This window comes from Rattus norvegicus, chromosome 5, assembly GCF_036323735.1.
Source record: "Rattus norvegicus strain BN/NHsdMcwi chromosome 5, GRCr8, whole genome shotgun sequence".
Taxonomy (NCBI): domain Eukaryota; kingdom Metazoa; phylum Chordata; class Mammalia; order Rodentia; family Muridae; genus Rattus; species Rattus norvegicus.
In genome coordinates, this window is record NC_086023.1 from 83,939,197 (window position 1) to 83,956,710 (window position 17,514).

At 39.9% G+C, this 17,514-nt stretch overlaps 1 protein-coding gene across 5 annotated transcripts in view; it reads right to left on the reverse strand.

The window, feature by feature from the left end:
* Astn2 (astrotactin 2) overlaps positions 1 to 17,514 on the reverse strand; it is a 986,452-nt gene that overhangs the window by 166,209 nt on the left and 802,729 nt on the right. For 4 of the 5 annotated variants that reach the window (XM_063287034.1, XM_017593112.3, XM_017593110.3 and 1 more), the window contains one exon: positions 16,057 to 16,205. In XM_063287034.1, coding sequence (XP_063143104.1) covers positions 16,057 to 16,205 — 149 coding nt within the window. Of the gene's footprint in view, positions 1 to 15,337; positions 15,577 to 16,056; positions 16,206 to 17,514 lie in introns of those variants that run through there. The other variant, XM_017593109.3, reaches the window with a different exon arrangement.

Below are 17,514 nucleotides of genomic sequence, written 5' to 3' on the forward strand. Positions count from 1 at the left end.
AGAGAAGATGGATTTAGCCTCGAAAAGGTCTTTTTTATGAAAGGTGGGTCCTCCTGGCATGATACATACTTGCTCCAGAGGGAGATATTGGTGATGACACGGAGAAATATAACTTTTATGCTCTTGTTCTCTGCAATAAGCAAATGTCACTAAGGATAAAAATAGCAACCAATGGCACCAGGAAGGGGGACCTGAAAATACTATGCATGATAAGCATGGGGGCTGGAAGTCTTATTACGATGTCTTGATCCTGGTGACTAATTACTGGGACTAGAATCTCAAATAATTGCCTCACTTCATCTGGGTACCTGTATTGAGTTAGAATCTTCTTTTCTGTATCTCATACCATATGAGGTATCTTATCACCCTTCTTTCTGTCACTGTCATTTCTCAATAAATCATTTTTCACTTCTAGTAGAAAATAAGATTACTGGGGAGAGGAAGCATTCTGTGTTGCTATCATGTTCTATGCACATAGAAACAACTATACCGGAAAGAATTCCATCATGGTAACGGGATGAATGAGTAGTTTTTTGGTGACTTTTAAAAAATTGTGTTAGGAAGGTAGGCTTTGTAGCATAAAGAAATGGACAGAATTAAGACTCTCTAAGACATATAAATACCTTTTCTTTTGGAAGGCTCTTGGCTTTAGAAATGTCTCATTCAAAGAGCAGATGGAGTGATAGAAACATTACTGAGACCCTAATATTAGTTCCAGATGTTTGGAGTCATGCTATTTTGTACCTCACCCTGCAGAACATATTTCACTTGCCACCCTCTCCACGCCTACCCTTGTTCCCTTTCAGCGGAAGGGGTGGAGTTCTAATTCTAAGGGCATCATTTCCCTTAAGCTGGCTCAGAGCAAGCAGACGCCAGACTGGTGAGAGTCACTTTAGCTTCCTCTACATGCCTGAGGCATAACCCTTATGGTTGGAGGAATGCTAGGTTACTTCTAGAGAATGCCATAAATAACTTCAGGGTAACTACTGAATCACAGCTTCTCTCTCTCTCTCTCTCTCTCTCTCTCTCTCTCTCTCTCTCTCTCTCTCTCTCTCTCTCTCTGCTCCTGGAGAAGCATTTTCCTTAATGTTCTTCTCATATGAGGAGGTCTTTACTCTAAAGTCTAAGATGGATTGGTGAGTATATACTGTGGAGGGGTGAAGAGAAGCCGGTCTTCTTGACTGAGGATAAGGCATACCAACAGGAAGAACTGAAGATGTGAAATGAGCTGAAAGTAAACAGAGGTGACTTCTCACAGTTTACAAGTTCTTGACCCATATCTGAGTCTAGATGAACAGTTTATGCTGAAGCCAGGTTGGAGGACAAAACAAATAAATACATGAAACCTAGAGACTTCGGGAGAAAGTTAAATAGAAGAGTCAGATTTCAAGAGCACACACATACAAAGAAAAAGAAATGAGAAAGAGGGCAAAGGATGGAGAAAAGCAGAATAAGAAAGGCTTGAGAGTTGGCAAGAGATAAACCCAATGCCTGGTACCAATCTGCTGGGGAGAGGCCCATAAGACTCCCAGATGCCAGCACAGAAAGGGGCACTGACCAGCTCCAGATGTTACTGCCTTTATTGAAGCCGGGTGGGGGTGGGCAGAAAGGGCCTGCTGCCTTTTCAAGAGCCAAAGGAGTCAGCTGGCCTTCCAGCCCTGAATCAAATGAGCTGAAGCTAGGAATCCCATGAGGAAAGACAGAAGCTTTTATTTTTTTAAAGATTAAAAGGGAATCCATCAAGAGAGGAGCGGACGCCTGAAGACCCTGAGAAGTGGGAGAATATAATGGCTGATGAACCTGTTCCCTTCTATTCCCACTTTCTCAACACTTACACCATGGAATGGGGACTCCATGCTTAAGGTGGAGTCCAAATCCTTGAGATTCTCAGCAGCTAATATACATATGACAAAGAAATGACAATCTTTATCAGGAGTCCCCATGGTTATCTGGTGGGTAGTTTCCATCCTGCCCCGCTACATAAACATCTCTCATTCCCATCTGCCTCCAGGATTTTTCTCAATCACAGAAAACTATAATAGATATAACATGGGCTCTTGGACTTTGGAGGGGAAGTAGTGAGGTAAAGAAACAAAAATCTAGGTCTCACTGTGGTTCTACAACTGACTCCTCATGTGGACAATCTCTGCCCAAGTCCCTCTCCATAGGTCAGAGAGGAGTTTGGACTCATTAAGTTGGCTTGTGCTTCAACACAACTTCTTATTCCCTCACTCCGCACATGTCTACCCTGCCTGAGAGACCGAAGCTCATGCCAATTTCTCTGATGAGGCCATGTGGGAGAAGCAGACGTCTGTTTTTAATACTGATGACAGATTAGTGTGCGGGGAATTTAGCCACCCCACAAAACAAGCCCCATTCTGCTGAAAACAACTGGAACAGAAGGCTACTTATGCTCAGTGTTCCTAATGGAGTCAAGACCCAGAGAGCAAACCAAGAAGTCACCAAACCCAAGGGAAGTGATGGGAGCATGGATAGGATGCAGGAAAGGAGGTGTGCATTTCCAAAGCTCAGAGGAGTGTAAAGGAGATGGCAGTCATAAAGGATATGTGTTTGCATGAGCACAAGGGAGCAAGACCGAGAAAGATGCATGTGTGCACTTTTATCTGCATTGCTCAAACATGGGATTCTGAATAAATAATCTCAGCACTGAACTTAGATGCTATCAAAATTTAAAGATCAATGGTAAGAGCCTAGGATTTTCTATTCTGGCAGCCTCTGACCAACTGTGATGAATTCTCTTTCCAAAACAACTCTCTACTTTGTTTTTTTATTCACATCTCCCCACCCCCAATCCTGATTCCTCTCCCCACTCTAATCATGGAAATAAAAAAGAAGCAACTGGACTTAAGTAGTTCCTATGTCTCAGAACTCTATTGTAGTTGGTTCTCAGAATAGCTTAGATGAGGAACGTGAGACCCAGAAAATATGTTGACACATACTAGCTATTTCAGGGAGAAGTAGCTAAATTTGGAGAAGCAAAAGACAGCTTTTGCAAAGTCCTCTTCCTTGAACTGGGCTTATGTTCTTCAGGACAAAATTCATGTAACTAAGCTGAAAGATTCAAATTTGGGCCAATTCATGTTTTACAGGTATTATGGTTTCGATTTGAAATATAGTGCCAGCAACTAAATTTTCTGTGTTAAGGACACAGTCCTCATCTACTGGATCCAGACATTGAGAGTTGAATGGTTCCTGGGGGCCTCCACCCTAACACATGTATTTATTCAGTGATGGATCATCATCTGAGGTATTATTAGAAGGAAGTGGAATCTAGGAGGTGAGGATGGTTGGAGGAAGCAAGTCACTAGAGTTACGTTTTTGAAAACTCCTGACCTCATTTCCCCATCACACCTCCTGCACACTTTCTTCCCACCTCCCCTTTTGTGGAAAACATGAAGTAGGCACATTCCTCTCACACACACACTCCTGTTGCCTCACCACAATCAGGCCCAAAGGAATAGAGCCAGCTCACATGGAACTGAAACCTCTGAAATTGTGTCAGCAAAATAAATCTTTCCTCCATTCAAGTCTTGTTTTTCGTTTTTCTTTTTTCTTTTCTTTTTCATTCTTTCTTTTTCTGGATATTTGGTCATATACCACCACATTTTACATCATATAGTCTCATATTTTATCATAGCAGCTTAATGATCAGTACAAAGTGGACAGGATTGTACTCAGACCATCAAGCTTGAATGCAAGTGCCTTTGCCTACTGAACCAAAGAAACTACTCCATGGGGCTAGAGAGCTTGATCAATGGGAAAGCTGCGTGCTATGTAACCATGAGGCCCTGGATTCCTGCATTAAGATCACCAGCAGCCATGTAACTACAATATGGAAACAGAAGATTCAAAAGGGCTTGCTGGCCAGCCAATATGGCTGACATACTTAGTTTCAGCTTCTGGGAGAGACATTGTCACAAAAACTAGAAAAGTAGTTGAAGATGACACCATGATGTCTGCCTCTGAATTCCACAAGAATAACTGTATACCCTCATACACACACAAGAAACTGCTCAACAGCTTAACTATCTCCTAAAACAGAATTCAAATTATTATTATCAGGAATTTGAGAACACCCAGTACCCAACAGGGCAAAGATCTTAGAAATCCAATTCCAGAACCCATAATGGAAGAACTACATCTCAAAAGTTGTATTGTGATCCCCATGTTGAGTATACAAATACTTACACACACACACACACACACACACACACACACACACACACACACACGTGAAAAAAATATCAAGTACACAAATGGAAGCAAGAAAAATGCAATCTATAATGAGGTAAAAAAATAATGAGTCAATAATCCAGCCAAGAATGGATACAGATGCTAGAATTAGCAAAAAGAAAATTTAAAGCTATGGTAACTGAACTCCATGTGAAAAAATTATTGTCCTGATAATATTGTTCGATGGGTAGAATCACTACAAGCCTGATGACCTTAGTTTGATCTCCAGAACTCATAAGGTAAAAAATTGACCTCTGACCTCTATATATACACTGTAGTGTATACATACCATCACATAAATAATTAAATGCAAAACAATTAAGGAAGAGCCATGCATAGCAAAGCATGTCTGGAACACCATCCCAGGAGGATGAACAACAGGATCAAAATTTCAAACTAGGTATGACTTCATAGGGAGTGTCTGTCTCTACAGAAAAAAATAAGCCAACAAGAAAGATATGAATCTATTCAGACATAACTTTCAAGAAATGAAGTGGCAATCTAAGACAAAAAATCACTAGATAGAATTAAAAACAGATTATAATTTACAGGAGGCACTAGAGGAAGTATGAGAAATTATCCAAATGAAGCACGGAAAGAAAAAAATTTAAAAATACAAAGTAATCACTAATGAGTAATACCTTCAAGTTGCTACATACATACATAATTGGAATTGCCAAAGAAGAAAAATGAGGAGAGAAGAAACCTATTTGACAAAGTAATAGCCAACTTGTTTCCCCTGGGTGATGGAATCTAGGAAAGGTCAATAAATGCCAGGTAGGAGTAAAACTAAAATTGTTCAAAATGAGTAATAAAGAGGACCTTAGAAGCTGCCAGAGAAAATTATCCTGTGACTACAGAGAAACCACTGTAAGTGTTATGGCTTATTTCTCACATGGAATAAAGCAAAGAAGTAGACAAATGAAGAGCATCTTTAAAGTATGGGGAAATGAATTTGTCAACATTGATGTCCACATTAGCAATGATAACTTCTAAAAGAAAATAAGAACAAATACATTACTGACTAATGTGAACTATTAGACATTGCAAAATGTGTTCAACACCTTTTGCAATTAAGGAAATGCAAATTAAAAATACTTTGAGACCTCATCCTAGACTAACTAGAATCAAGAAAATGACTGAAAACAAAGGCTGGAGAGGATTTGGGAAAAGGAGACCAGCCATTCACTGATGGAGGGATTGCAAACTGGACCAGCAGAGAATTTTCACAAAGCTTAAAGTAAATATACTACATGAGTCAGCCTTACAACTGCTTTGTGTACATCCAAAGGACAATATCCTATTCCACAGAAAACTTGTTCAGCTATTGTTCCTGTAGCTCTATTGACAATAAATGGAAAATGGAAACAGGCTATATGTCCTTCAACAGAGGAATGGATAATGAAAATGTATTACATACACAAAATTTCCTACTCCTCAGCTTTGAAAAGACATGAAATCAGGTAAAATAATGGAGTCGCACCATATTATACTGAGTGAGATAACCCAGAATATGAAATGCAAACATTACATATTCTGTCTTATTTCTGGATCCTAAGTCAGATCCTTATATGTGTTTACATAATGTGGAGAAGCTACAGAAACCAGGAGAGTAAAATGGAACCCTGGGAGGGGGCTCCAGAGAGGGGAATAACATGTCACAGGTGTTATGAAGGAGGAAATGGTAAAAATAGCGGGTGGGATTTGCCTGAGGAGGTGGCAAAGGAGGCAACACTGAGGTATAGAGAAAAAGAAAAGACAAAGAACACTAAGGTTGAGTTAAAAGAAAAAAGCCAAAGGGAAACAATTTATTTCATGTTCACTTAACTATAAATATGTAATATATAAGTGAATACATAAAATTATTTAAATGAAGTTATGCTACTTGGTGTGATAATACTTTTTCCCAAAGTCGTAGATTATTTAGCAAAATTCCAGTGCCAGGCATGGGAAATCTGCCTTTGTTTAGTTTCTCAGAAAAGTTCAAGAAACTCAGAAAATGATACAGGTTATCCCCAGTGCTCTTGGTTACCCACTAGAATCTGATGTTATGACCCTAATTTTTGAAGACATCTTACCCTTCAGACACAGGAGTTGGAGGACTCAAGTTTGGATGGATCAGGAAGCCTTCTGTCTGAAGACAAGCTCTTATGGCATCCAAAGTTAGTATGTAATGATCAAAGGGAGAAACTCCCTATCCAAGTGTAAAGCCTGTGGATCACACCAAAGATCTGTACAGCAAAACATTACTAAAAGTGCAATGATGGTGTTTATATCTCAGGAGGAACTAAAAGTTACCTAACTTGATTTAAGGACAACTCAATAGTAAGAGAATGCACATCCCATATGATTAATCTAGCCAATTACCTGTGGTCGCTAAAGTCATGGGTCCTAGAGGAGAGCCTACTACTGCCACTTTTTTTTCTAAAATAAATGTCTTTTTTTTTATATTTTCTTTATTTATGTTACAAGTGTTAGCCTGGTTTCTTCTCTAGCAACCCCAAATTCCATCCCCCATCCCCCATCCCCTGCTTCTATGAGGGTGCTCCCCCATCTACCCACTTACCCACTCCCCTCCCACCTCCCCGCCGTGGCATTCCCCTATACTGGGGTATCAAGCCTTCACAGGACCAAGGGCCTGTCCTCCCCTTGATGCCTGACAAGGCCATCCTCTGCTACACATGCAGCGGGAACCATCAGTTGGTCCATGTGTACTCCTTTTCAGTGGTTTAGTCCCTGGGAGCTCTGGGGTGTCTCGTTAGTTGATATTGTTGTTCTTATGGGGTTTCAAACCCCTTGAGCTCCTTCAGTCCTTTCTCTAACTCCTCCACTGGGGAACCCATTGTCAGTCCAATGGTGGGCTATGAGCATCCACTGTATTTGTCAGGCTCTGGCAAACCACTCAGGACAGAGATATAGCAAGCTCCTTTCAGCAAGCACTTTTTAGCATCTGCAATAGTGTCTGGGTTTGGTAACTGTATATGGGATGGAAGCCCAGGTGGGGCAGTCTCTGGATAGCCTTCCCTTCAGTCATTGCTCCACATTTTGTCTCTACGTTTCCTCCTATGAGTATTTTGTTCCCCCTTCTAAGAAAGACTGGAGCATCCACACTTTGAGCTTTCTTCTTCTTGAGCTTCGTGTGGTCTGTAAATTGTATCTTGGGCATTCCCACCAACTCTTTATAATTCTCTATTGCATTTTAAGTATTTCTTCTTATAGCCACAGATAAATGTAACTGTCATCATTCATCAAAGAAATATCTTTTTTTCAGCAACTGGAGACCATCACAGAAATACATAAGCAGTGACAATGGAGACAACAACGGACTATGGGTTCTCAGATCTAAATGATACATCTATAATCCACTCCCTATACCTAAAGGTAATGGAACATTATAAAAGAGGTGGAAAGATTATAAGAGCCAGAGAACAAAGATGCCCAATATGAAATAATTATTTCCTATAAATTACAATGAGCTAATTCAGGAAATATTAACAAAATTTTCTCCTATAGAAACCAAAGGGGATCATGGGAGGGATCTCCTAAAGAGTAGCAATGTCATTTAATATTACAGTGTGGATGGAAGAACTCTCACACAGGTCCACGTCTTGATGAAAAACTAGAATCAATTAAAGGCTCCTAGTAGAAGGAGAATCAGTTTTCTACAGGGAAAATCCACCTGATATATATCCAATTCCAAGTATTTATTCCTAAATGCACATATTTATAAGCAACAGTAAATGGGACTCAGCAGCCTGTGTGTATATATGAAAGCAGGAATGAGAGAGGGAGAAAGAGACACAGAGACAATAATAATAAAAGAATGAGTTGTCATAAAATTACAAGGGAGGACAGGTCTTCCTGGTTGCTGCCGCCGCAGAGAGCCCGTGGGCAGCACCCCGCGAGCAAACTTGAGCCTCGGGACCACAGGTAAGACCAACTTGTCTGCTGCAAGAAAGCTGACTGGTGAAATCGGGAAACACAGAGGCAGAATTCCTGTAGGACCGGGCACGTCCTGTGCTTACCGGAAGTCCCACACCCTCGGATCCCGGCCCGCAGCAGCTCTCTGCTCCCAGAACCCCGTGGGAAAGAGACCTCACCGCCTGGTCAGGTGGGCACTCCTGAGGCTGCAGAGCAGAAGAGACCACCAACACTGCCCACCTCTGCCAACATCCCTGGCTCAAGAGGAAACTGTATAAGGCCTCTGGGCTCCCGTGGGGGAGGGCCCAGGAGCGGCAGGACCCCTGCCTGAGACACCGCCGGAACCTGAAGGAAACAGACTGGATAAACAGTTCTCTGCACCCAAATCCCGTGGGAGGGAGAGCTAAACCTTCAGAGAGGCAGACAAGCCTGGGAAACCAGGAGAGACTGCTCTCTGCACACACATCTCGGACGCCAGAGGAAAACACCAAAGGCCATCTGGAACCCTGGTGCACTGAAGCACCCAGAAGGGGTGGCGCATATCTTCCTGGTTGCTGCCGCTGCAGAGAGCCCCTGGGCAGCACCCCATGAGCGAACTTGAGCCTCGGGACCACAGGTAAGACCAACTTTTCTGCTGCAAGAAAGCTGCCTGGTGAACTCAAGACACAGGCTCACAGGAACAGCTGAAGACCTGTAGAGAGGAAAAACTACACGCCCGAAATCAGAACACTCTGTCCCCATAACTGACTGACAGAGAGGAAAACAGGTCTACAGCACTCCTGACACACAGGCTTATAGGACAGTCTAGCCACTGTCAGAAATAGCAGAACAAAGTAACACTAGAGATAATCTGATGGCGAGAGGCAAGCACAGGAACCCAAGCAACAGAAACCAAGACTACATGGCATCATCGGAGCCCAATTCTCCCACCAAAGAAACATGGAATATCCAAACACACCAGAAAAGCAAGATCTAGTTTCAAAATCATATTTGATCATGATGCTGGAGGACTTCAAGAAAGATGTGAAGAACTCCCTTAGGGAAACACAGGAAAACATTAATAAACAAGTAGAAGCCTACAGAGAGGAATCACAAAAATCCCTGAAAGAATTCCAGGAAAACACAATCAAACAGTTGAAGGAATTAAAAATGGAAATAGAAGTAATCAAGAAAGAACACATGGAAACAACCCTGGATATAGAAAACCAAAAGAAGAGACACGGAGCTGTAGATACAAGCTTCACCAACAGAATACAAGAGATGGAAGAGAGAATCTCAGGAGCAGAAGATTCCATAGAAATCATTGACTCAACAGTCAAAGATAATGTAAAGCGGAAAAAGCTACTGGTCCAAAACATACAGGAAATCCAGGACTCAATGAGAAGATCAAACCTAAGGATAATAGGTATAGAAGAGAGTGAAGACTCCCAGCTCAAAGGACCAGTAAATATCTTCAACAAAATCATAGAAGAAAACTTCCCTAACCTAAAAAAAGAGATACCCATAAGCATACAAGAAGCCTACAGAACTCCAAATAGATTGGACCAGAAAAGAAACACCTCCCGTCACATAATAGTCAAAACACCAAACGCACCAAATAAAGAAAGAATATTAAAAGCAGTAAGGGAAAAAGGTCAAGTAACATATAAAGGCAGACCTATCAGAATCACACCAGACTTTTCGCCAAAACTATGAAGGCAAGAAGATCCTGGACTGATGTCATACAGACCCTAAGAGAACACAAATGCCAGCCCAGGTTACTGTATCCTGCAAAACTCTCAATTAACATAGATGGAGAAACCAAGATATTCCATGACAAAACCAAATTTACACAATATCTTTCTACAAATCCAGCACTACAAAGGATAATAAATGGTAAAGCCCAACATAAGGAGGCAAGCTATACCCTAGAAGAAGCAAGAAACTAATCGTCTTGGCAACAAAACAAAGAGAATGAAAGCACACAAACATAACCTCACATCCAAATATGAATATAACGGGAAGCAATAATCACTATTCCTTAATATCTCTCAACATCAATGGCCTCAACTCCCCAATAAAAAGACATAGATTAACAAACTGGATACGCAACGAGGACCCTGCATTCTGCTGCCTACAGGAAACACACCTCAGAGACAAAGACAGACATTGCCTCAGAGTGAAAGGCTGGAAAACAACTTTCCAAGCAAATGGTCAGAAGAAGCAAGCAGGAGTAGCCATTCTAATATCAAATAAAATCAATTTTCAACTAAAAGTCATCAAAAAAGATAAGGAAGGACACTTCATATTCATCAAAGGAAAAATCAACCAAGATGAACTCTCAATCCTAAATATCTATGCCCCAAATACAAGGGCACCTACATACGTAAAAGAAACCTTACTAAAGCTCAAAACACACATTGCACCTCACACAATAATAGTGGGAGATTTCAACACCCCACTCTCATCAATGGACAGATCATGGAAACAGAAATTAAACAGAGATGTAGACAGACTAAGAGAAGTCATGAGCCAAATGGACTTAACGGATATTTATAGAACATTCTATCCTAAAGCAAAAGGATATACCTTCTTCTCAGCTCCTCATGGTACTTTCTCCAAAATTGACCATATAATTGGTCAAAAAACGGGGCTCAACAGTTACAGAAAGATAGAAATAATCCCATGCGTGCTATCGGACCACCACGGCCTAAAACTGGTCTTCAATAACAATCAAGGAAGAATGCCCACATATACTTGGAAATTGAACAATGCTCTACTCAACGATAACCTGGTCAAGGAAGAAATAAAGAAAGAAATTAAAAACTTTTTAGAATTTAATGAAAATGAAGATACAACATACCCAAACTTATGGGACACAATGAAAGCTGTGCTAAGAGGAAAACTCATAGCGCTGAGTGCCTGCAGAAAGAAACAGGAAAGAGCATATGTCAGCAGCTTGACAGCACACCTAAAAGCTCTAGAACAAAAAGAAGCAAATACACCCAGGAGGAGTAGAAGGCAGGAAATAATCAAACTCAGAGCAGAAATCAACCAAGTAGAAACAAAAAGGACCATAGAAAGAATCAACAGAACCAAAAGTTGCTTCTTTGAGAAAATCAACAAGATAGATAAACCCTTAGCCAGACTAATGAGAGGACACAGAGAGTGCATCCAAATGAACAAAATCAGAAATGAAAAGGGAGACATAACAACAGATTCAGAGGAAATTCAAAAAATCATCAGATCTTACTATAAAAACCTATATTCAACAAAACTTGAAAATCTTCAGGAAATGGACAATTTCCTAGACAGATACCAGGTACCGAAGTTAAATCAGGAACAGATAAACCAGTTAAACAACCCCATAACTCCTAAGGAAATAGAAGCAGTCATTAAAGGTCTCCCAACCAAAAAGAGCCCAGGTCCAGACGGGTTCAGTGCAGAATTCTATCATACCTTCATAGAAGACCTCATACCAATATTATCCAAACTATTCCACAAAATTGAAACAGATGGATCACTACCGAATACCTTCTATGAAGCCACAATTACTCTTATACCTAAACCACACAAAGACACAACAAAGAAAGAGAACTTCAGACCAATTTTCCTTATGAATATCGACGCAAAGATACTCAATAAAATTCTGGCAAACTGAATCCAAGAGCACATCAAAACAATCATCCACCATGACCAAGTAGGCTTCATCCCAGGCATGCAGGGATGGTTTAATATACGGAAAACCATCAACGTGATCCATTATATAAACAAACTGAAAGAACAAAACCACATGATCATTTCATTAGACGCTGAGAAAGCATTTGACAAAATTCAACACCCCTTCATGATAAAAGTCCTGGAAAGAATAGGAATTCAAGGCCCATACCTGAACATAGTAAAAGCCATATACAGCAAACCAGTTGCTAACATTAAACTAAATGGAGAGAAACTTGAAGCAATCCCACTAAAATCAGGGACTAGACAAGGCTGCCCACTCTCTCCCTACTTATTCAATATAGTTCTTGAAGTTCTAGCCAGAGCAATCAGACAACAAAAGGAGGTCAAGGGGATACAGATCGGAAAAGAAGAAGTCAAAATATCACTATTTGCAGATGATATGATAGTATATTTAAGTGATCCCAAAAGTTCCACCAGAGAACTACTAAAGCTGATAAACAACTTCAGCAAAGTGGCTGGGTATAAAATTAACTCAAATAAATCAGTAGCCTTCCTCTATACAAAAGAGAAACAAGCCGAGAAAGAAATTAGGGAAACGACACCCTTCATAATAGACCCAAATAATATAAAGTACCTCGGTGTGACTTTAACCAAGCAAGTAAAAGATCTGTACAATAAGAACTTCAAGACACTGAGGAAAGAAATTGAAGAAGACCTCAGAAGATGGAAAGATCTCCCATGCTCATGGATTCGCAGGATTAATATAGTAAAAATGGCCATTTTACCAAAAGCAATCTACAGATTCAATGCAATCCCCATCAAAATACCAATCCAATTCTTCAAAGAGTTAGACAGAACAATTTGCAAATTCATCTGGAATAACCAAAAACCCAGGATAGCTGAAGCTATCCTCAACAATAAAAGGACTTCAGGGGGAATCACTATCCCTGAACTCAAGCAGTATTACAGAGCAATAGTGATAAAAACGGCATGGTATTGGTACAGAGACAGACAGATAGACAAATGGAATAGAATTGAAGACCCAGAAATGAACCCACACACCTATGGTCACTTGATTTTTGACAAAAGAGCCAAAACCATCCAATGGAAAAAAGATAGCATTTTCAGCAAATGGTGCTGGTTCAACTGGAGGTCAACATGTAGAAGAATGCAGATCGATCCATGCTTATCACCCTGTACAAAGCTTAAGTCCAAGTGGATCAAGGACCTCCACATCAAACCAGACACACTCAAACTAATAGAAGAAAAACTAGGAAAGCATCTGGAACACATGGGCACTGGAAAAAATTTCCTAAACAAAACACCAATGGCTTACGCTCTAAGATCAAGAATCGACAAATGGGATCTCATAAAACTGCAAAGCTTCTGTAAGGCAAAGGACACTGTGGTTAGGACAAAACGGCAACCAACAGATTGGGAAAAGATCTTTACCAATCCTACAACAGATAGAGGCCTTATATCCAAAATATACAAAGAACTCAAGAAGTTAGACCGCAGGGAAACAAATAACCCTATTAAAAAATGGGGTTCAGAACTAAACAAAGAATTCACAGCTGAGGAATGCCGAATGGCTGAGAAACACCTAAAGAAATGTTCAACATCTTTAGTCATAAGGGAAATGCAAATCAAAACAACCCTGAGATTTCACCTCACACCAGTGAGAATGGCTAAGATCAAAAACTCAGGGGACAACAGATGCTGGCGAGGATGTGGAGAAAGAGGAACACTCCTCCATTGTTGGTGAGATTGCAAACTGGTACAACCACTCTGGAAATCAGTCTGGAGGATCCTCAGAAAATTGGACATTGAACTGCCTGAGGATCCAGCTATACCTCTCTTGGGCATATACCCAAAAGATGCCCCAACATATAAAAAAGACACGTGCTCCACTATGTTCATTGCAGCCTTATTTATAATAGCCAGAAGCTGGAAAGAACCCAGATGCCTTTCAACAGAAGAATGGATAGAGAAAATGTGATACATCTACACAATGGAATATTACTCAGCTATCAAAAACAACGACTTTATGAAATTCGTAGGCAAATGGTTGGAGCTGGAAAACATCATCCTGAGTGAGCTAACCCAATCACAGAAAGACATACATGGTATGCACTCATTGATAAGTGGCTATTAGCCCAAATGCTTGAATTACCCTAGATGCCTAGAACAAGTGAAACCCAAGACGGATGATCAAAATGTGAATGCTTCACTCCTTCTTTAAAAGGGGAACAAGAATACCCTTGGCAGGGAAGAGAGAGGCAAAGATTAAAACAGAGACTGAAGGAACACCCATTCAGAGCCTGCCCCACATGTGGCCCATACATGTACAGCCACCCAATTAGACAAGATGGATGAAGCAAAGAAGTGCAGACCGACAGCAGCCGGATGTAGATTGCTCCTGAGAGACACAGCCAGAATACAGCAAATACAGAGGTGAATGCCAGCAGCAAACCACTGAACTGAGAATAGAACCCCCGTTGAAGGAATCAGAGAAAGAACTGGAAGAGCTTGAAGGGGCTCGAGACCCCATATGTACAACAATGCCAAGCAACCAGAGCTTCCAGGGACTAAGCCACTACCTAAAGACTATACATGGACTGACCCTGGACTCTGACCTCATAGGTAGCAATGAATATGCTAGTAAGAGCACCAGTGGAAGGGGAAGCCCTGGGTCCTGCTAAGACTGAACCCACAGTGAACTAGACTGGTGGGGGGAGGTTGGCAATGGGGGGAGGGTTGGGAGGGGAACACCCATAAGGAAGGGGAGGGGGGAGGGGGATGTTTGCCCGGAAACCGGGAAAGGGAATAACACTTGAAATGTATATAAGAAATACTCAAGTTAATAATAAAAAAAAAATTACAAGGGAGTAGGGAAGACATATCAGGAATTTGACAGGGTATTGGGTAGAAATGACATAAATATAGTACTAATGCATGAAACTCTTAGAAATCAGTAATAAATTTTAAATGTATAGTATTGATAATCAATACTTTATGACAAAACCCAAAACAAAGAAGTGAATGAGTCTCATTTAGTAAATCAAAAAGGAAGTTATTCTGAGATCATAGAAGATAGGCAAAAAATGGTAAAATATACAATAATCATTAAGATAAAAGAAAAGAATTAGCAAGACAATAAGCTCAAACCTAGTCATACATTTCTCATTAAATGTAAATGTTCTAAAAACTAAGTTTGATGTACATAAAGTAAAAACTGATAGTACTTCCAAAGAGAAGAGCAAATTATATGAAAAGATAGCTGCTTCTCAAATTCCATTAGGAACATAAAGTCCCTAAAGAACCCCAGTAGACAACTTAAAAAATTAAAACTACACAGTTTCACTCAATGAGTTTTTTCCTCTCATCTATAACCCAAGCCTGACTATGTATATTATACTCTTCTTAGTTCCAGAGGAATTAAAGCAAAAATAATTCAGAGAGCAAAATTATATAAACAAAAAATTATATAAACAAAACAAAATTGAAACAATTAAGTCTTTTTATTTGTTATCTATTTACCCCACAAATATTTGAATATTAGACTCAGATTTATTGTAAACGTGGAGAATTCATATTGATTTAAGAAATATGTCATTTCTATGATTGTTTTTTAATATAACTGAGTAATCAAAATTTATACTTTTTAAAATTGTAACATTTCAATAATCTTGTGGAGATGACACCAGATGGATAACCTTGCGTTGGCCTCAGTTTCAGGATCTGTGAGATAAGCACAACACATCAATCCCTTTAAATTTGGAGTCTTTCAGGGAGATGCTGAACAGTGTAAGTAGGTCACTGTGTGGCAGAGGAAGGAAACACCCAATCAGTTTTCTGACTGGAAAAGAGTAATGACTGCTTGAGAGTCACAACAGAGTGCAGAGCATAGGTGTTCAGTAGAGTTCAAATCTTTTTGGCAGTATCAAAGACACAGGAAAACACAGAGTTAATGTTCTCAGTGGCAACCAAATGGAGCTCTTTTAAAAGCTACATTCCTCAAAGCTCCTGGATGCTTGAATCATTTCTAGTCCTCATTTACCTAACATCAGTTTATAAAAACCAGCCCCCGTTACATCCTATCAGGAAAGGAGATTGCTTGAATATTCTCAGCCCCAGAGTCGTAGTCTATGTATATACAAATGTTTTGAAACCCAAGATTCATTGACCTTTCTCACACGGAGTATAGGTGTATACTCTCACCTGTGTAGAGGTCAGTGTCTGTGTATTCATCCACTTTCTTGTGCTGCAGGATATAGTCAGAAACTTTGGTTCCAATGGCTGGCTGAACATCTATCCACTCCAGGGAAACCACAGTGCTGGAAGGTTCCACTGTTGGAGAAAGTCGTAACCTAATTGGGGGGGGGGGGGACAAAGAAGGTTTCTTATTTGCCCTCTTGTTTCATCCAGGGCCCTAAACACTTGTAGAAGAAGTTTTAGCCTAGGTTCAAGTAATGATTACATCTGTTACCACAACTATTGTATGTCTGTAAATAAACTACATTAGTTTTCAAACCCTCTATTTCTTCATCCACAAATCACAGATACAAAAAGCTTCCTTTTGAAAACCAATACAACCAGCAAATTAGCCTATACAATACACACAACAAATTAGTGTGTGTTCAGCGGAAAAAAAATGGTTAGCATTTGACTTATTTACAGTACATTTTCAATGCTGTTTCATTTTATAGATTGTCACCAATAAATTGTCAGGGGCTAAACATAGTTGTGTTTAGTCTACTGACAGTGTGTTTAGCTCCTGAATACGTTAGTCAACTTTTAATGTCCTGAAGTTTCTACAATTGGTACTTAATAATCTCTCAAAAAAGAAAGGGACTTTTGGGATAAATCCTTCTTTAGAGCAATATGAAAGAGAACTGTTGAAGGTTATTACTAAACTGGTCTCTTGGAGGCAATGATGTGCAATTCCCTAATTTAATAAAGTAAGAAAAGTAAGGCTCCCAATGGGAAACAATTTTCACTGGTTCATATAACAAAACACAACCAAAAGTCATCTGGGTAACTTTGTTTACCCTAGGTCCATATTCTTTCTTTTAACTGACTATACCATACTATGTCTACAAGGATAACCTTATAGTACATGTTTTCTCTTCCTATAGAAGTGTTTTATGGGACTCTGTCGGCTAACACTGGATCCTGACCATTTCCCTTTACAGCACTTCTTTTTAATCACAATTCTCCAAACAAGATGGCCTTCCTTTGCTTCCTCAAATAAACTTCCTGTGTCAGGTTACCTCTCTCTAATAGACTGTCTCACCTCTCTAAACCATGATTCTTGGTATTTGTTACCTAGCTCATGTCTCCTTTTATAATTCAGATACCTTTACTGGTGTTTTCTTTAATGCTGCCTCTTCTATCTAAAGCATGCTCATGAGTCTTCACATGCACAACTTTGTTTTTCTATAGTTTTTAATTTAACTTTAAACTGTGTCTTATTTATTTTTATTGCTTGTCTTTCCTATCTCACTACCACTCTTCTAAAGCTGTAAATTGTCCCAGTCTTGATCATTGATATTTTCTTACCAGTAACTAACACCCAGAAAGTGATCAGAATGATTGGCTAAAAAAATGAAGAAAATAAGAGAGGTTCTATAACTTTCTTTATCTCAGTAGCTGCCATGTTCAAAGTAGGCATTGGCA